An 18,168-nucleotide genomic window follows, 5' to 3' on the forward strand; every position below is an offset into this window, starting at 1 on the left:
GATGGCGGGGCCGCGCTGGAGAAGCCCAGCCCCGGGGCTGGGCAAACAGCAGGGCTGTGCCGGGGATGGCGTGAGCGGCCGCCAGCAGGGCCAAGGGGACTGGGTGAAACGGGAGGGACACGTGGCCAAGCCCTGCCCGGCGCCGCAGGGGTTGAAGCCCCCGCAGCCACGGACCCTCCATGGGCGCAGGAGCCGGGCGCCGTGCAATGCTCACACCTTTATTGATACAAATGTACAAGGACACATATTACAGTGGGGAGTGCGGCCCCGGCACGGGGCAGGACGCCCGGGGAGGGGTTCAGGACGCCCGGGGAGGGGCGCCCCAGTCCAGTGTAATGCCGTGGGCGGCCTCGGGGGTACCGGCCACCCAGAGAGGGGTTTTGTGGGGAGTGGGGGTACAAGGCCACCGCCGCCACGGACAGCTACAGAGGCTATGTACAGGATAAGTTAGGGGTGGGCAGGGGGCTGTACAGGGGGATGCAGGCACCTACCCCGCGGGCTGAGCACCGGCTCCTTGATGGCACGGGGGGCACGAGGAACCCCGCACCTCGGCTCCCCAAAAAGGCCACTTGCAGCCATGCTCGCCCCAGGTGCCGGCTGCTGCCGGAGGGAAGTGAGACATGGAGAGTGAAGGGGCCCGGGGACATGGGGGGGACGCGGGCTGGCGCTCACTGCTTCTTCTCACGAGTGGTGATGGTGACCAGCTGCTTGGCGGCCTTGGCGATGTCGTAGGCGCACTGGATGACCTGCTGGGTCAGAAGCTGGTAGTCCACGGTGGCGCCGGGCTCGGGGGGCACAGTCTTGCGGCACTCGCTCTGCAGCCGGTAGGCGCTGGCGTTGAGCAGCCGCAGGGAGCTGCGCACCGTCTCCAGGGCTGGTTTCTGTGGCAGAGCACAGGACCAGCGTCAGATCCTATGCTCAGGGGGCTGACAGTGTCTGGTGGGGACCACAACCACCCCAGGGACACACAGCTCCTCCTACCTTAGGGAAGAGTGATGCCATCTCTGTCACAGCCGAGTGGATCTTCTCTGAGCAGGGCACGAAGCTGGGGGCAAGGACAAAGGGTGAGCAACACAGAGGGCACGGCCCCAGCCCTGGTCTGGGTATCCAGAAGGACCCTGAGGCTGTGCCCCAGTCCTACCTATCATGCTTGGACTCTTGTGCTGCCCGCAGCAGCTCCTGGATGTTCTTAGTGACCTGCTCAGTTTTGAGGATGACATCCTCCGTGCTGGGCAGGCCAGGGTCCAGCTCCCCGTCCAGCGGGTCCAGCTCGTGGGGGAAATCCTCATCCTTGCTCAGCTCCACATACCGCTTCCCCTCCATGCTGCAGGAATCAAACAACCGCCCTGGGTCAGTATCAGCCCCCTGTCCCTATGTCCCCATGAACCCTGGTGCAGCCCCCAGCCCCACCACTCACCTGATCAGAACCTCACCAGCCTGTGTGTTGTCGTAGTCACTGTCAGTGCCGCTGCCATGCCGGTCCAGCTTGCTCTGGAGAGGAGAGGAGCAGTGTCAAGCCCTGCCCAGCCCCATCCCCACTCAGGCTCAGAAGTCTGCCCACCCCAAAGGTTGTTCTCCCTCTCTGATACATCACCATGTGTCGGGCACCATCAGGCGGGCAGGAGAGCAGCGGGGAGGATGGAGGGAAGGGCACTGAGGAGGCAGATGGACCTTTCCGGATCTGGAGGGGGAAAAGAGGGGAAGCCCATGCTGAACGGGGTGCAGAAGGGTGTGGAGCCGACCCCGGTGACGTGCAGGGGAGGACGAGCACAGGGGACACCGCCACCCTGCATGCAGGAACATTCCGCAGCTGCCACCCCCTGGGGAGGTCCCCGGCCTGACCCAGGGGGGTGCAGGGCGGCGGGGGGACAGGACATCACAAAGGCCACATCCTGGGCAGGCCACAGCCACCATGTCCCATGCAGGAGCCGCCCCCGCTGCGGCCCCCTTACCCGGTACACGCTGGCCGGGATGTGCATGGAGTACAGAGCCTCGTCCTCCACCTCCTGGCGACACACAAGAGGTTACGGCCCCGCGGGGACAGGACCCAGCGCCCTGTGGGGCTGGGGGGACTGCTGAACCCCGAAACCCTCCCACCCAGCCCAGCACACTCACGCCGGGGCTGAAGGGCTGCAGCCGGGTCACCAGCTCCTCCACGGGCTGCCCGAAGGGTTTCAGCGCCGAGCCCGGCTCGTACATGGAGAAGGCCTGGCGGTCCCGGCGGTGCTGGGGGGCCGTGCCCGGGGGGTGCCCATGCTCTGGCCGCTCGCTGGGGGCCGGGGTTGGATGCGCAGGGCCGGTCTGCTGCCGGATCTGAGTGTTCTCTGCCTGCAGCTTGTGGATCTGCAGCCAGGCGAAGGGGGAAGGTATCAGCGAGGAGAGGGGGGTACGCTGAGGAGGGAGCCCCGCTGGCCCCACACCCACCTCGCGCTGCAGCCGGCGCAGCTCATCGCTCAGGCTGTTGTTCACCTTCATCAGCTGCTGCACCTTGGCCTCAGAGGCTGCCAGAGCCTTCTTCACCTCCAGGTACTCCTGCAGCGTGATGGGGCCGTCTGACAGGTCGGAGGAGTCCATGCTCTGCAGGAGAGGAGCTCAGTGTGAGGATCCCAGAGGTGGGGGTCTGGGAAGGGGTCCAGGCCGGGTTGGGGCTCACCCTGGCGCGGTTGTTGCGGGAGGCGTTGCGCAGCAGCTCCTGGTCCGTGTCCTCGTCAGAGGCGACGCTGTCGTAGTCGTGCTGGTCGTCCAGGTCACTCTGGCTCCGCAGCGAGTAGTCGAGGGCGTCTGGGGAAGGGAGGGCAGGGTGGGTGCTGAGCACAGGGCATGGGGGAAGCGCTCAGCCCCACCTCGCTGCCCTCCATGCCTCACCTGTGGGGCTGAGCAGACTCTTCCCTTGCTGCCGGCGCTTGGCTTCCCCGAGGATGTCGATGAGCAAAGTGGCAAACTCCCTGGCGTTGAACCTGGCCAGCTTTTGCCGGCCCTGGGGGCAGCAGGGGGAAAAAGGGGGTGAGCAGAGGTCTGAGCGCACAGGGGGGTTGCGTGGCCTAGAGGGGGCCTCACCTGGTTGCGCGTGGCCGAGTACTCGGGGTTGACAGGGAGGAAGGGGACGGCGCTGCGCTCTGTCACCAGCGTGCTGTGGTTCTGCGTCGTCAGCCAGACTGCAGGAAGGCACCTGGTGTCAGAGCCCGGGGGATGCAGGGGCTGCACCCCTGGACAAGCCGGCTGCAGGGCCCGGAGCCGGCAGGACGCAGGCGCGGGCGCAGGGCCAGCCTGCTGGGGCTGGGAATGGAGCCTGGCCAGGCTGACGGGAATCGCCTCCCCCAGCCACCCAGCAGGGCTGGGGTCCCCCATAACACACCAACAGGACCCCAAAAATGCTCTTCACCCTTTCAGGCACCAGCTCAGCACCCCTCAGCCCCTTTGACACATCTCTTGCCACCCGCCCTGCCACGGAAATGGGATTGCCCCCACCCTGCCACCCCCCAGCCCAGGGGCAGCACCGCAGGCTGAGCCCCCATCCCTGGGGGATCCCGGCACCCACCTCCGGCAGCACCCCAGCCCTGGCACCCAGCGGCGGCCCCTCGCGCTGAGCAAACCTCCCGGCCGGAGGAATGAAGAAGGAGGGGCCTGCGGTCCCGGCGGACGCGTCCGGATCGGGGGGAGCGCAGGGCTCGGCCGCGGCCCCGCCGCTGCTCCTCCCCCGCGCCGCCGCCGCGCCCGCCCCGGCCCGGGGGGCTGCACCCGCACCCCCGCTCACCCGCGTCGTTCTCCCGACGGTCCACCTCGTCGTACACGTCCATGGCCAGCTCCTCGAAGAGGCGGTTGCTGAGCTGCAGCAGCACAGGGGACAGTGTCAGGCTGAGAGGGGCAAGCGGAACATCCCCCAGCCCTGCCCTGGCCCCCACTCACCGCCTGCAGCTTCTTCTTGGCTGCCTTGGCCAGTTCAGAGAGGTCCAGGCTGGGGGGTGGGAGGAGGGGGAAGCGAGGTGGGGGTTATTCCTGGTCTGTTCACACCGAAACAGTCCCCAGCTACACCCCACCAAGACAGGGACCCCCCTCAGGCATTGGGGGCTTCACCAAGCAGGGCTGGCAGGCAGGCACAGGGGGGTGAGGTGGCAGGGGGCGGACGGGACCCCCCTCCCCGAGTGTCCCCCGGGTGCCGGGCTGGGCCGAGCGGCCAGGGCTGCAGGGGGGGGCCCATGCAGCAGCATGGCGGGCCCCCGGAGCCGAGCGGACAATACCTCTGTGCCATGCACTTTGGGCGCACCCTGCGCTCCGGAGAAGGCAGCGGAGGGAAGAACAGGATAAAGGCGGACGTTAAACGCGCGGGCACGCCGACCCCCCACCCCCCAGGGACGCTCCAGAGACCGGGGTCCCCCCTCAGCCCAGCGGGGACGCTGGGGGGGACACGGGACAGGGCAGCGGGGCCACGGGCACCAGGCACTCACCTGTCGGCCATCTGCGGGATGATGTAGTGCCCGTTCTTGTGGTCTGCACAGAGAGAGGGGTGGTGAGCAGGGCCACGGGATCCCTCCAGGGTACCCCCCTCACCCCAGGACCCCCTCACTCACCCGGCTTCCTGCCGCAGAGGTAGAAGGCCAGCCGGTCGGTCAGCTCGTACTGGCACTCCACCAGCCGCTCCGCCAGCTCGTGCTGGGCTGCCTGCCTGTGGGAGGGCCGGCAGGGGTGATGCCCACCCTAGCTGGGGTGCACATAGGGGTGACCCCCTTCCCTGCCCTCACCTGGCATAGTCAATGGGGGTCCGGCCGTTCACATCGGGCGCCCCAGGGTCGGCACCGTAGACCACCAGCAGCTCTGCCTGCAGGATCTGCCCGGCCTTGGCGGCCACGTGCAGCGGGGTGGTGCCCTTCTCCTGCAGGCATGGGCGGCCTCAGCCCTGCAGCCTGCATGTGGCATGAGGCTCCAGGACCCCCCTGGGCCCCACACCCCCTCTGGGGTCCCTGAGCCCCACCAGAGCTCACCGGGTGGAAGAAGTTGGCCTGGGCACCCAGCGAGAGCAGGCGCAGGCAGGTCTCCAGGTTGCCCGTCCGCACGCTCGAGTGCAATTGCTGCAGAGGAGAGAGCTGGTAATGGGGGGGATCTGTCCCCTCTGCCACAGGGAGGTCCCTGAGCCCCCTCCCCACCTTGCTGAGGTCCTTGGCAGTGACGCCGTCATCATCCCGGCAGGGCAGCTTGTGGACGAAGGCCAGCATCTGGTACTTGGCACGGATGAACTCCGACTTGGTGGGGCTGGAGGGTGGGCAGTGGGTGAGGAGGGGGCTCCCAGCTAGAGCTGACCCCCTCCCCACAGCACAGGGGGCACTTACTGCACTTTGTCCTGGGGGTTTGCCTTCCGGCGCCCGCTCTGCACCTGCGCTGGGTCCAGCAGCGAGTGCTCCCAGATGGAGTTGGCCCCGTTGCTCGCCAAGGTGTGCACCATCTGCAGGGGACAGGCAGGGCCCAGTGGGCACGGGGGGTCCCAGTGTGCGTGTCCCCACACTGCGGTGTCCCCAGCACCCACCTGGAGCAGGGTGGCGGGCCAGGGGCTGTGGCGCAGGTGCTTGACGATGGAGATGTGGCGGCCCAGGCTGCGGTGCACGCTGCAGCACTCGTCACAGATGAGCACCCCGCGGTTGATGGACGCCCAGCCAGGGTCTGGGGGTGGCATGGGGGTGTCAGCGGGTGTCCCCTCCCTGTGCTGTCCCCTCCTCGTGCATCCCTCCAGCAGGGGGGGATGCGTTGCCACGGCAACCATTTCCCGAGAGATGGAGAGGGGCTCAGCCCATCACCAGGGGAAACCCACGGGTTTCCCATAGCAACCACCAGCCAAAACGGGGGCAGGGTTTGGCCCCCCACCATCAGGAGGACAGCTGGTGGCAGGGATGATGCCAGCACACTCGGATCAGGGGCACTCTGGCTCAGTGTGAGGTCACTCACCCCAGAGCCCCCAGCTGGGTGTTTGGGGGGTCCTGGATGGGGGCAGTGTGCCCCACAATGGGTGGGCACCCCCAGTCCATGTTCTCCTATGTAGGGTGGTCAGCAGCTCTGCAGCCCCAGCACCGCAGCACAGCCAGCCCTCGGGACACCCCAGCTCTGGGGCAGGTGCCACGGCCCCCCAGGCTGCCGTGCCCCTCCAGCCCCGCCGCTGGCCCCGGCCGGCCGGACTGGAGCCCTTTGTGTCCCCGCCGGGAACAAAGGATCGTTTGAGCAGCCGCGCTGGCCCCGCGCTGGCACCAGCCCCGGCACCCGCGGGGGCACCGCTCCCGGCCCGGCAGCAGCTCCCCACGCCTGCACCCCAAAAAGACATCCTGGGGACCACGGGTCTGGCCCCGTGGTGCGGCCGTTGAGCTGCAGCTGTTCACAGCAGAATGAGAACAGGATTTAAGGACCCCCGCTGGGTCACAGCCGCCTCCCCCCTCCCGGGAAACGCAGCCGGGCACGGGGTGACGATGCTGAAGGGTCCCCAGGTGTCCCCTGTGCCTGGCACGACGGGGGAGTCCCGCCACCCTGTGCCCACCCCCTGCCCTCCCCTTGTTTCTGTGGATCCTACACAAACACCACGGTGTCCCACGCCGGGGGCAGCCCCAAGCCCGGGGACACAGGGCCTGGGAGGTGGCCGCACTGTCCTGCCCGATGGCCTGAGGGGGGACAGCGGCCCCACGACCTCACCGAGGGAGGAAGGCAGGCAGGCAGCCAAGCCTCCCCCACTTCCTTCCTCCCTGCAGGGTCCCGGACCCCTCCCCACGCACCCCCCAAGCCCTGAGGACCCCGCGTTGGGGGCACGGCATCCTGCCCTGCTGCAGTGCCCCGGGGCCGGGCTGGGGTGGCCGGGGGGAGCGGCGGCCCCCCCAGCCTGGCAGCCCCGCGCACGCAGATGGCAGCGCCTTGGCAGCCGGTGCGGCGGCATCTGTGCCTTCGCACCCGCTGCCCACGGCCACCGCCGGGAACAGGACGCTCCGTGCGGGGGGAGCCGGCCCGCGGCCCCCCCAGGCGGCTGGATCCAGAGTATCCCTGGGGCAGCAGCCCCTCCCGCCCCAGGAGCGCGGGGATGCCGTGGGATGCGGGCGGGCACTGCAGCAGATCGCGGAGTGCTCGCACAGGGACACTCCAAACCTTGCGAGGATCCTGGAGCCCAGGGGAGCTCGCAGCACCTCAATCCCTGCATCGGGATGCGGGTGACACCGGGAGCCCCAGCAGTGGGCCCCGGAGCGGCGATGGCAGGGCTGGGGGAAGCCGGAATCCCTGCGTGGGGCCGAGGGACCGGAGCGCCACACGGGCACCTCCCCATGCAGGGCCAGGCAGCGCATCCCCGGTGCTCCCCGCGCGCTAGGAAACGGCCTCTGGACTTTATAACTCATTTCCTCCCATGGCTGCCAGGCGATAAGAGATTGGAAGAAACTGTTTTCCATTTCCCCGGGCCGCAGCAGGGAGCCCCGGCACCGCCCCGGGAACCCCGGGCCCCCCGCTCGCCCGCCGGCACGGGGGATGCCTGGAGGCAGGGCAGCCTTTCGCCCACGCGTGCCGACAGCTCCGCTGGCAGGATCCGGCCATTGGCACGTGGCCGGAATAATTTCGGCACAGCCTTGGCCCGCGGGCAGCTTTCTCCGGGGCCGGCTCCGAGCCCCGTTCATTCATTGCCGTGGGGCCACCTGCGCTGGCTACGGGCAGGTTTGGGGTCCGGCCCTACCGTGGGCAGGGTTTGGGGGGCCAAACCCTCCGCGACGCCCACGGGCGCGTCCCCAGCGTGGGGGCTGCGGGCACCGGCACCGCCGGGGATGGGAATGGTCTTGCCCAGGCTCGGCTCTGGCTTGCAGCGCCGCGGCCGCCCGGCTCGCCCGACCGGCACCGCCAAGCCCGGATCCGGCTGGGGTGGGTGCCGGCTGCGGGCTGCAGGACGGTGTCCCCCATCATGCTGTCATTTACAGGGTCACCAGCGCTGCTGGCAGCGAGCGGCGCGTCCCCGGGCTGTGCCAGCAGCCCCCGCGCTGGGGTGAGAAAGCCGTGGGTGGTGCCGGGGGGCGTGGGGGCACCCGAGGCGCGCTGGAGCCGCACGGAGGAGGCATGCGGGGGTATCGGGGCTGTGTCTCGAGTGTGTGAGGGCATTCCGGGAGGCTAAAAGGGGGTGCAGCAACGGGGTCATGAGTTTCATCGCAGCGTTTCACTGGGGGCACATCAGAGGGTTCCTGGGGGCAGGCGGGGGGGCTCAGTGGGGCTCCCTTGGCTGTGCGGAGCGGGGAGCAGAAAGGAATCGCCAGGGCGATCCTGGGGGCGCTCAGGGAGCCGCAAAGGGGTCTCGATGTGGGGCGTACGAGGAGACGCAGAAGGGGTCACGGGGAGCAGTCCGGGGCAAACACCTCGGGGTCCAGCGGGGGTGCGGGGGCCGCGCCGGGGGTGCCGTGGGGCGCACGGGGGGCTCTCGGCGGGGCGGGGGGGCGCGCAGGGCAGGCTCCGGGGGGCAGCCGGAGGCGCGGGGGGGCCGGTGGGGCCGGGCCGGTGCCGATGCGGGGGGGCCTTACCTGGGGCGCTGCAGTCGGCGCACACCTCTGCCCGCGGCGCCTTCCGGGACATCCTCAGCGGCGAGGCGGGCCCGGGCCCGGGCCTCTGCGCCAGCGTGGGGCGGCGGCGGCGCCCCCGGGCCCGCCGGGGGAGCGGCGGCGGGGAAGGGGAGGGGGGGCCGGGCGGCGGGGCGGGGGCAGCGGGGCCCGGGGCGGCGGGGCCGGGGGCTGCCGGCTGCTCCCTGCGCCCGGCGGCTCCGCAGGAAGCGGCGCAGGCCCGGCCCCGGCGGAGGAGGGGCCGCACCGCCCCCGCCCCGCCACCGGCAGCGCTGCCGCGGCCGCCCCGCACCGGCACCGGCACCGCCCCGCACTCGCAGCCGCACCCGAACCCGCACCGGCGCCGGCGCCGCCCCGCACCGGGACACGCACCGGGAACGCCCCCGCCCCGCACACGGAGCAGGAGCCGCACGCGAATTCGGACGGGCACCGGCACCGCTCCACAGCCGCACCGGGAACGCCCCCGACCCGCAGCCGCACCTGCAAACGCCCCCCGGACAGCCCCGACCCGCACCCGGGCTCCTCATCTACTGCTGGGCATCAGCCCTGCCCTTGCTCTGCCCCTGATCCCGGGCATCTCCCGGTGCTGACCCCCGTGCCCGCCCTCGGTGCACTCCCGGTCCCCTTAGCCCAGAGCACCGTCCTGGTCCTGCCCTCAGCCCTTGTCCTGTTTATCCCGGAGGGGTGGCACTGATCATCCCATTCCTATTCCGGATCCTGTGTAACCCAGTCCCAGCCCAGGGCACCCCCAAATGGCTTCAGTCCTGCCCTGGACACTTGTTCTGGATCCAGCAGCAGCCCTGGGGCACCCCAGCCCTCTACCCTGTGCCACCTGTGACACTCCCGGACAAGCCCTTCTCCAGGACACGGGGTCGGGCCACACACCCCTTATTTAGGGTGCTCAACAGGGGATTTTGGGGTGGGTGAGGGGACTGGGGACTATTTGGGGTCTGCTCCCTACTGCGACCCTTTAGGTGCTTGCACCAGAGGGGACACCCCTTGGGGCCCCACAGACACTGGTGGGGTCAGAGCCCGGCGGGAGCGGGACAGTGGGGCCGCACGGTGTCCCCAGCACCGCGGGACAGCGAGGTGAGCTCACCGCGGCTGTGAGGAGGTGGCTCATGACGTCATGGGGCATGGCAGGGGGATGGGGATGCTGTGGGGACAGGGGCGGGGGGCTGCGACCCCCGCCAGCGCCAGGGCTGGGCAGAGAACAACACGGGAGAACAACACCGGGGGCTTCCCGGCACCGGAGGGGGGAGCAGCCGGGAGCGGGGCCGGGAGCGCGGCGCCGGCGGAGGCCGGGGCGGCCGCAGAGGCCCAGCCTTGCATTGTTCTCGGGCGGCAGCCGGAAAACGCGACGCCCGCCCGGGAGAGACGCAGGCGGAAAAGGAAACGGGGCTGGGGGCCCGTGCCTGGTGCTGCGGGGGCGGGATCGGGGTCCCCCCCCCCGGCCCCCACCTGGTCCCCACCTGCCGCCTTCCCCCCTGCCCCGCCATATGCTCGGGCCGCTGCCCCGCTGGGGGAGCGGAGGTCAGCCGGGAGGGGGAAGATCAGCCTGGGAAAGGGGGGAATTTGGGGAGGATGCTGATCGCCAATGGGGTGCCCCTTTGCAGCCCCCCCCGCGGGATCGCGGCCGCGGTGATGGGCTGAGCGCTGCGGGAGGGGGGCGAGCAAAGAGCAGGATGAAGATGAGGAAGAAGGAGGGGGCGATGCCGGGCAGGGCAACTACAAGTCCCATGAGGCCGGGCGGTGCGGGGGGGCCGGGGAAGCACCGGGCGGGAGGTGGCGGCCCGCCCCGCCCCGCGCCCCCCCGCCCGCCCGCGCCGCCCCGCGCCGCGCCCGCCGCGCCGCTCCAGCATGCACGGAGGATGCTCGCGTCTTGCTCGGGCAGGAAGGGGCCGGAGGGCAGGTACCCGCTGCATTACCTCGTCTGGCACAACCGCGCCCGTGACCTGGACCGGGAGCTCAGCGCCAAGCAGGTGGGGCGGCGCGGGGACGCTCCCGGCACGGCCCGGCCCGGCCCGGCTCCGCTCGGGCTGATGCAATGCTCGGGGCCGGGGTGAGGATGAGGATGGAGATGAGGGGGGTGATAAGGATGGGGTCGCTCTGTGCGCTGGCGGGGCTCGGGGGGTGTGGTGTGTGTCCCCACCTGCACCCCGGCTCTGTGCCTGCTGCCCCCGGGGCTGCCACCCGCGGGTCCCCTGCATCCCCAGCACACGCAGCCCCGAGCATCCCTCCGCACGTGTCCCCCGCTCCCCGCTAGGCCTCTGCAGACCCCCGGCCCGCACCCCGCTGCTCAGGGCATTGCCACCCCCCTGGGGGTGCAGCTTTCAGCCCCCCACTCTCAGGCTGAGCCCCCTGGGGGCGGGGGGCACAAGGGCCCCGGTGCTGTCGGGGCGCAGCCCCCCTGCCTCACAAGGGCTCTCCTCAGGGTGAGGGGACCCACTTTGTCCCTGAGCCCGGGAGCCTCCCAGCCGCCCGGTGATGGAGCGGGGTGTGGGTGCTTCCCCGGCGGGTTCCCAGCCTCCCTCTCCCCCGTGGCGATGCAATTCAGGTAATTAAAACCCAACCCCGAAGACGCAGGAAACCGCAGGCGCTGGAGGGAGGCTGGCGGGGAAGCTGTGCTGAGCATCCCCGGTCCCTCGGCCCGGGTCCTCCAGCCCCAGGGCACTGAGGGCCGTGCTGGGTGGACCCCGGTGATGCACGGAACGGGGGTCATTGTGCCGCCAAGCTCCCGCCGGGATGCAGGCGATGGCTCCCGCCACACCCGTCTCCATTGTGGGGTCCAGCCGGAGGCTGCGCCAGCATCGCCCGGGTCTCCCACCCCACGGGCAGTGTTTTTATTTTCCTGCTAATTTGGGGTCAGCCTTCCCAGGAGCTCAGCGCGGCGGAGATCAAAGCGGGGCTCGGCAGACGTGGGGAGGTGGGGGGGCTGCGGGGGGGCTCTGACCCGCTTGCCTGCAGAGAGGCTCCCACCCTCCCGCCTGGGAGGTGCGGGGGCTCTGCCCTGGCCCCCGCTGGCGTTTGCTGGGTGAGAGCAAAGCCGGCCATGGGTGCACCCCAGGGGTGCAAGGGAGGGCATGGGTGCTGCAGGCCGGACTCTGGGGCAGGTGGGGGCTTGGGGGAGGAAGTGAGGGCCGGCCCAGGCTCCCTGCTCTGTCCAGGGCATCCAGGGACACGGCTCAGCCCTTATCCCTGCCAGAGCATCCCCCGGGTAAGGGGCTGGTGCTGTTGAAATGCTGGAGGCTGGGTGTTCCCCTGCCCAGGGCTCTGCCCTCCCTCTGCCTTGGTGACACCCCCAGGGCAGTGGCTGCCCCTCCCCAGTGCAGGGCTTTGGGGTTGGGAAGCGCTGGGGCAGCTGAGAGCTTTGCTCCTCTCCATGTCCTCGTAAGGGCTCCGTGTCTGTCACCCCCGAATTGCCACCATGGGCTCCCATCCACACTTGCCCAAGGGAGCAAGGGTCAGTGGGTCCCCTTGACAGGGACATCACGTTGATGTGGCAGGCAGTGACATGGAGCCTGTGGTGCCAGGACATCCCTGACCACAGCCTGCCCCCTCAGCGTGACAGGGACCCGGGGCTGTGCGGGGACAGCAGTGCCTGGCACCATCTTCCCGCACTGGCTCATGTCCCCTGATGGTACCCAGGGGCAGGAGCTGGGGTTCTCCAGCCCAGGGAGAGCCCCAGTGCAGGGACGTGCTGTGCCACGTGCCCGGCTGGCACAGGAGGAGCGGCTGGGCTGCGGCTCTGCACTGCACCGCTGCCACCCCAAAGCCACCCCAAAGCCACCCTGTCCTCGTCCCTGTGGGTGTCACAGCCCCAGGATGGGCAGCACCTGGGGGTCTGTGCTGTGCTCCCCAAGCTGGAGCCAACCCAACAGCAGGGCTCAGGGCTGAGCTCTTGCTGGCCAGATCTGGGTCACGCCGTGTCCCCTGGGGTGGCTCCAGCACCGTGTCCCCAACTGGGGACCCCCATCCTGCCCAGTGCTGGGGCAGGGCTGCAGCTGGGAAGCCCCACTGAGTCTGCTGCCCCCGCCCCCAGCTGGGGGGTGATTGCCTTAATTAGAGCAGTTTCATTAGTGCAATTAAAAAGCAGCAGTCGCCTGGAGAGCATTGGAGCGACACATTGGCTCCCAGGGAACTGGGGGGCTGTTTTGCTCCCGTGGTAGGGGCAGACTGGGGGGTCCCCATACCTGGCGGGTCCCTGGGGATGAGGGACGTGGGAATGCACAGCCTGGGCAGGAACAGGAACATCCCTGGAGCAGCAGCAACGCAGGACATGCCCAGAGCAAGGCAGGTGAGACTGGGCACCAGGGAGTCCATGCTCCACCTCTGCCCATGCCCAAACACCTCTGGCTGCCCACCCCAGCTGGCACCTTTGGCTCCTGCACCCCAGGTTTGTTCTCCTGAGGGTGGCCTCCCCAAAACCAATTATTTGGGCACTGCCCTGCTGCCTCCTGCCCTGGCAGCATCTGAGCGTCCCTCTCTGGGCACTTCCACCCCAGCTGGGGGCACAGAGGATGTCCCCCCTTGCCCGAGCCATGTCCCCAGCTGGGCACGGGTGTGACGCTGCTTCCACACGGGGAGCAGGGCCCGTGGGTGCCGGGGGTGCCAGCGCACCAGGGATTCCTCAGGGCTGGCCGGGTGCCAGGCTCCGGGTTTGGCACAAACAACGGCAGCCCCAGCGACGGCTCCCCAGGGCCCCGGGGATCCTCGGAGCCGCCGCTCGGCTCCCGCAGCCGCCGCCCCCGGCTCAGGCAGGGGAACACGTGCGCCCGCCGCAGCCCGGCCCTGCCAGCGAGAGGGGGAGAGGGGGGCTGCCGGCAGCTGCTGCCTGGCAACTGGGCACGGCCCCCTCCACATCCCAGAGGTGGGGGCTCTTCTGGAGCTTGCAGCTGCACCGCGATGTGCAGAGTTCCGTGCGCTGTGCCAGGGGCATCTGTGCCCCCGCTGCCGTGCCGTGCCCCTGCTGTGTGCCCGCCTGGTGGGTGCAGCCCTGCATGGCTGTGACCAGGTGTGCTGGGCGCTGGCAGCCACCGCCGTGCTCTCCATGGCCTCCCCGTGGGTCTGGCGGTGGCAGCAGGGAGAGGCTTTGAGGTGCCTCTCTTGGGGGAGGTCAGGGGTGGGGCTGCTCTCTCAGATACAGTCAAACGTTGGCTGCTTTCTGTGTCTGGGAGCTGCGCATCTGTGGGAGAGCGAGGTCTGGCCACCCCAGTGACCTCAGAGCCTCGTTCCTTCCTGGCAGGCCGACATCGAGCAGCTGGACCCCCGAGGACGCACTCCCCTGCACCTGGCCACCACGCTGGGCCACCTGGAGTGTGCCAGGGTGCTGCTGAAGCATGGCGCCGACGTGGGCAAGGAGAACCGCAGCGGATGGACAGGTGAGCTGCTGCCCTCCGTTCTCCTGCAAGCTGCCCTGGTGCAGACATGGGCATGGAGGTGGGTGTGGGCGTGAGCATGGACACAGATGTGGACATGAACACGGGCACAGGCATGGTAAAGCTCCCCAAGGCACTGCTCACGTGGTGCTCTGTCCTGTGGCTCCTGTGCAGCGCCCAGCTCTGCAGTGCCACATGTGCCATGCTGTGCCATGCCGTGCCACAGCCCTGGGCACTGCCCCTTTGCCCCCAGTCCTGCAGGAGGCTGTGAGCACCCGTGACCTGGAGCTGGTGCAGCTGGTGCTGCGCTACCGCGACTACCAGAGAGCCATCAAGCGCCTGGCAGGGATCCCGGTGCTGCTGGAGAAGCTGCGCAAGGTACCTCGCTCGGAGGGGCTGTGGGGCACCAGCCAGGGCTGCCCCTGACCCCTCCCTGCTCTCCACAGGCCCAGGACTTCTATGTGGAGATGAAGTGGGAGTTCACCAGCTGGGGTGAGCTCGGGGCACAGCGTGGCTGTGGGGGGAGTGGGAATTTCCCAGCAGAGTCCCCCAGCATCCATCCCCATCCCCAGGTTAGGGGTCACCTGCCCCTTTGCCCCCCGACACCCCAAGCTTGCAGACCCCTATCCTGCCAAGGCATTGCATTCCCCAGGTGTGTTCCCCACCCAGCTCAGCCCCCTCGGGGGTGCAGGTGTCCCCATCCCTGGCTGGGCTATTGGCATCTCTCCCCAGTGCCCCTGGTGTCCAAGATCTGCCCCAGCGACACCTACAAGGTGTGGAAGAGTGGCCAGAACCTGCGGGTGGACACCACGCTGCTGGGCTTCGACCACATGACCTGGCAGCGGGGCAACCGCAGCTTCGTCTTTCGGGGACAAGGTGAGGTGACCCCGCCGTGTCCCCCTCCCTGGGGAGCAGTGACACGGTGGGGACCGTGGCTGTGCTGACCCCATTCCCTGCAGACAGCAGTGCGGTGGTGATGGAGATTGACCACGACAGGCGGGTGGTCTACTTGGAGACGCTGGCCCTGGCCGGCCACGACCAGGAGGTGCTGCTGGCTGCTGTGCAGCCCACCGAGGAGCAGGTGATGGGGCGGCTCACGGCCCCCGTCGTCACCACCCAGCTCGACACCAAGAACATCGCCTTCGAGAGGTGGGCTGGGGTGGCACCGAGCCACCCCTGGGGTGCTGGCACCCCGGGCTGTCCAAGCAAGCTCATGGTGCTGTGTCACCCTAGGAACAAGTCTGGGATCCTGGGCTGGAGGAGCGAGAAGACGGAAATGGTGAATGGGTATGAGGCGAAGGTGAGGGGCAGGGAGCTGAGCTGCCCAGGGGGTTGTAGCTGCCCACTTGGTTGTAGCTGTGAGGTGCCCACCTGTGCCATCCCCCCTCCTTGGCCAGGTCTATGGCGCTTCCAACGTGGAGCTGATCACACGGACACGGACCGAGCACCTCTCAGACCAGCACAAGGGCAAGAGCAAAGGTGGAGCCAGCACGGGCTGGGCGGGCAGGGCACCCCCGGCTCTGCCCTCACCCCCGACTCTCCCGCAGGCTGTAAGACCCCCCTGCAATCCTTCCTGGGCATCGCTGAGCAGCACGTGGGGCCCAACAATGGGGTGAGTGTCTCAGGGGTTGGAAGGGGTGGCCCTGCAGTCAGACCTCCCCTCTCACCCCCCATGGTCTGTGCCCATGCAGACACTGATCACGCAGACACTGAGCCACGCCAACCCCACTGCCATCACCCCCGAGGAGTACTTCAACCCCAACTTCGAGCTGGGCAACCGGGACATGGGGCGGCCCATGGAGCTCACCACCAAGACCCAGAAGTGAGAGGGGCAGCAGCAGGCAGGGACTCCCTGTGTCCCCCTCCACTGCTGCAGAGCTCGAGGGGGGGACAGGTGGGGTCCCCAGCCCAACGTCCATCCCTGGCAGGTTCAAGGCAAAGCTGTGGCTGTGTGAGGACCACCCGCTGTCCCTGTGTGAGCAGGTTGCCCCCATCATCGATCTCATGGCAATAAGCAACGCGCTCTTCGCCAAACTGCGGGACTTCATCACCCTGCGCCTCCCGCCCGGCTTCCCCGTCAAGATTGGTATGGACTGGCCTCTGCTGCTGACCTGGCTGGCACAGTCAGCTTCCCTCCTCGTGTTTTTTCCCTTTTCCTGCAGAAATCCCCATCTTCCATATCCTCAACGCCCGAATAACCTTCGGCAACCTCAATGGGTGTGATGAGCCGGTGAGCTCCCTGCGGCACAGCCCCAGCAGCGAGGCGCCCTCGCCCAGCAGCGACTCCTCCAGCGTCAGCAGCTCCAGCTCCCTCAGTATGTGGAGGACACGGTGAGGTGGGGTGGGAAGGGGTCCCAGTAGGGTCTGGGGGTCACAGCAGGGTAAGGGACACACAGCTGGCAGGGTGGATTAGGGGGACCCCACGGGTGCCCAGCCTGGCCAGCTCTGCTGTCTCCACAGCCTCGTGCCGAGCGTGTGAGATGGACCCGGCGCTGTTCGAGGTGCCGCGGGGGTACAGCGTGGTGGGCACCCACCAGGATGCCCTGCGGGAGGACGAGGATGACCTGCTGCAGTTTGCCATCCAGCAGAGCCTCCTGGAAGCGGGCAGCGAGTACGACCAGGTGGGCACTGCCACCCCTTCACCTCCTCCTGGCTGAGGGACCCCGCTGCCCACCCCATCCCCATGCCACCTGTGATCCTCACTCATCCCACCTCTCTCCATCCCTGCATCCTATGGTGGCGTGTCACAATTCATGCTGGGATGGGGGGGCTGTTTTTTGGGGTGCCACCCTCCAAGCCCCCCTCTTTCCGGCCACAGGTGACCATTTGGGAAGCACTGACCAACAGCAAGCCGGGCACCCACCCCATGTCGCACGAGGGCCGCCGGGGAGACAGGTTGGTAAGGTCTGGCCACCCCCCTGGGAGGGAACGGGTGTGGGGGTGCCCGCCCCACGGGGACCCCCTGAGGCGCTGCTGCCCCCCAGGACTCCGCAGCACACGGCAGCCCCGCGTCCCCCCGCGGCCCCGGCGGCGGGGCCGGGCCGGGCGCCGGGCGCGCTGTTCCCCAGCTACGCGGAGCAGCTGCGCCTGGCCATGGCGCTGTCGGCGCGGGAGCAGGAGGAAGCGGAGCGCCGGACGCGCCAGGAGGAGGAGGATCTGCAGCGCATCCTGCAGCTCTCGCTGACGGAGAAGTGACCCCGCAGCCCCGCTGAGCCCCCTCGCCCCTACTAGTGGGGATGGGGACGTGTCTGGGGACACAGAGGGGGGAGCCGTGCGGGGGGAGCCAGCCCAAGAACTGCGGAGGGCGAATGGGGAATGCGGGAGCAGGATTTGGCCCTGGGAGAGCGGCCCCAGAGCTGGGGCAACATTGGGGTGAGGTGGGGGCACCCCACAGCAGCACAGGGGTGGGGTGGGTGTTAACCAGGACCAGGGAGGGGACCCCACGGACTGTACCCCTTCTCCAGGACACCCCTGCTCCCCCAGCCGCCCCACGGGGTGCTGCTCAGCCCCTCACCCCAGGGAGGGTGGGGGGCACATCCTGCCCCGGATGGGTGGCTGCCAGCTGTGTGGGGTCCCGGGGTGCCCCCAGAGCCAGGGGATTCTGCCCAGCTCCCTGTTCCCCCCTGCCCAGGCGCTACCAAGTGCACTTACCCGGGAGCTGCTCTGCCTGCAGCAGGGGTGGGGGCTCAGCCCTATTGCACCCCACAGCCAGCGAGGGGCTGCACAGCTGCCCCCCATGGCACGGGGACTGCTGGGGCAGCTGAAGGGGTGCCTGTGGAGGGCAGCCCGGTGTCACCCCCCCTTAGCCCTGCTCGCACCCCTCCACCCTGCTCGGATGCCCCCCCTTGCCAGCGCTGCACCCCCTGGTCCCGGGCACTGACTCCGAGAGAAACCTTCTGTCAAATGGTGCTAACCCCAGCCCCTGCCCCGGCTGCTCCCCCTTTGCACACGGGGGGCCAGGGGCTGAGGGTGGGGGGGGCTGGGCTCGCTCCCCTGGGACTTTTCACAGCTGGTCCCCCCCCCCCTCCACCCCCCCGTGCACCCCACAGCAACATCTGGGCCAGGGCCGGGGGAGCCCGAGCAGCTCCGACCGCGGCCAACACCAATAAATGCTCTTTAATGTTCGTCTCTCTCGGCCTCCCTCTGCCTGGGCCAGGGCTCACAGCCTGTGGGAGCTGGCAGGGGGGTGCTGGCAGCACCCCTGGCACGGTGCCCCTCATCCCTGGTAGTGCGATGCAGCC

At 69.2% G+C, this 18,168-nt stretch overlaps 2 protein-coding genes across 3 annotated transcripts; one reads left to right on the top strand and one right to left on the bottom strand.

Annotated features, from left to right (window-relative positions):
* Nucleotides 1–202: 202 nt before the first annotated feature.
* On the bottom strand, nucleotides 203–7,632 carry GIT1 (GIT ArfGAP 1). The gene is made up of 23 exons (XM_059487245.1): nucleotides 7,438–7,632; nucleotides 6,667–7,122; nucleotides 6,141–6,351; nucleotides 5,519–5,652; nucleotides 5,325–5,437; nucleotides 5,142–5,247; nucleotides 4,980–5,066; nucleotides 4,740–4,870; nucleotides 4,569–4,663; nucleotides 4,446–4,488; nucleotides 3,907–3,955; nucleotides 3,755–3,827; nucleotides 3,058–3,155; nucleotides 2,866–2,977; nucleotides 2,654–2,781; nucleotides 2,425–2,577; nucleotides 2,116–2,343; nucleotides 1,953–2,006; nucleotides 1,595–1,681; nucleotides 1,418–1,491; nucleotides 1,142–1,324; nucleotides 982–1,045; nucleotides 203–881 (listed from the first exon to the last, which is right to left on the bottom strand). Exons 1-23 carry the CDS (start codon nucleotides 7,630–7,632, stop codon nucleotides 669–671), a joined length of 3,087 nt encoding a protein of 1,028 aa, XP_059343228.1. The 3' UTR covers nucleotides 203–668.
* A 2,788-nt stretch (nucleotides 7,633–10,420) lies between these two features.
* On the top strand, nucleotides 10,421–18,051 carry ANKRD13B (ankyrin repeat domain 13B). Of its 2 annotated transcripts, none has more exons than XM_059486991.1 (15): nucleotides 10,421–10,531; nucleotides 13,795–13,930; nucleotides 14,181–14,305; nucleotides 14,374–14,419; nucleotides 14,660–14,803; nucleotides 14,887–15,076; nucleotides 15,161–15,227; nucleotides 15,325–15,406; nucleotides 15,475–15,539; nucleotides 15,619–15,749; nucleotides 15,856–16,013; nucleotides 16,090–16,242; nucleotides 16,388–16,548; nucleotides 16,746–16,822; nucleotides 16,912–18,051. In XM_059486991.1, the coding sequence occupies exons 1-15, from the start codon at nucleotides 10,421–10,423 to the stop codon at nucleotides 17,120–17,122; spliced, it is 1,857 nt and encodes a 618-aa protein (XP_059342974.1). In that variant the 3' UTR covers nucleotides 17,123–18,051. The 2 variants fall into 2 exon arrangements, with proteins under 2 accessions (XP_059342974.1, XP_059342976.1); XM_059486993.1 differs by having other exon boundaries at nucleotides 16,746–16,826; nucleotides 16,912–17,139.
* Nucleotides 18,052–18,168: the final 117 nt, after the last annotated feature.

Source organism: Ammospiza nelsoni, chromosome 21 (assembly GCF_027579445.1).
Source record: "Ammospiza nelsoni isolate bAmmNel1 chromosome 21, bAmmNel1.pri, whole genome shotgun sequence".
Lineage (NCBI taxonomy): Eukaryota > Metazoa > Chordata > Aves > Passeriformes > Passerellidae > Ammospiza > Ammospiza nelsoni.

What these genes read in the sequence shown, in the direction of transcription:
- GIT1 (XM_059487245.1), bottom strand. Translation starts at nt 7,632, where the DNA reads ATGAATGAACGGGGCTCGGAGCCGGCCCCGGAGAAAGCTGCCCGCGGG. An exon ending in CCAAGAAGAAGCTGCAGGCG is followed by an intron (nt 3,828 to 3,906) that starts GTGAGTGGGGGC and finishes GTGCTGCTGCAG; the next exon opens with CTCAGCAACCGCCTCTTCGA. An exon ending in TGCGCCGGCTGCAGCGCGAG is followed by an intron (nt 2,344 to 2,424) that starts GTGGGTGTGGGG and finishes GCCTGGCTGCAG; the next exon opens with ATCCACAAGCTGCAGGCAGA.
- ANKRD13B (XM_059486993.1), top strand. Translation starts at nt 10,421, where the DNA reads ATGCTCGCGTCTTGCTCGGGCAGGAAGGGGCCGGAGGGCAGGTACCCG. An exon ending in AAGAACATCGCCTTCGAGAG is followed by an intron (nt 15,077 to 15,160) that starts GTGGGCTGGGGT and finishes GTGTCACCCTAG; the next exon opens with GAACAAGTCTGGGATCCTGG. An exon ending in CAGCAGCTCCAGCTCCCTCA is followed by an intron (nt 16,243 to 16,387) that starts GTATGTGGAGGA and finishes CTGTCTCCACAG; the next exon opens with CCTCGTGCCGAGCGTGTGAG.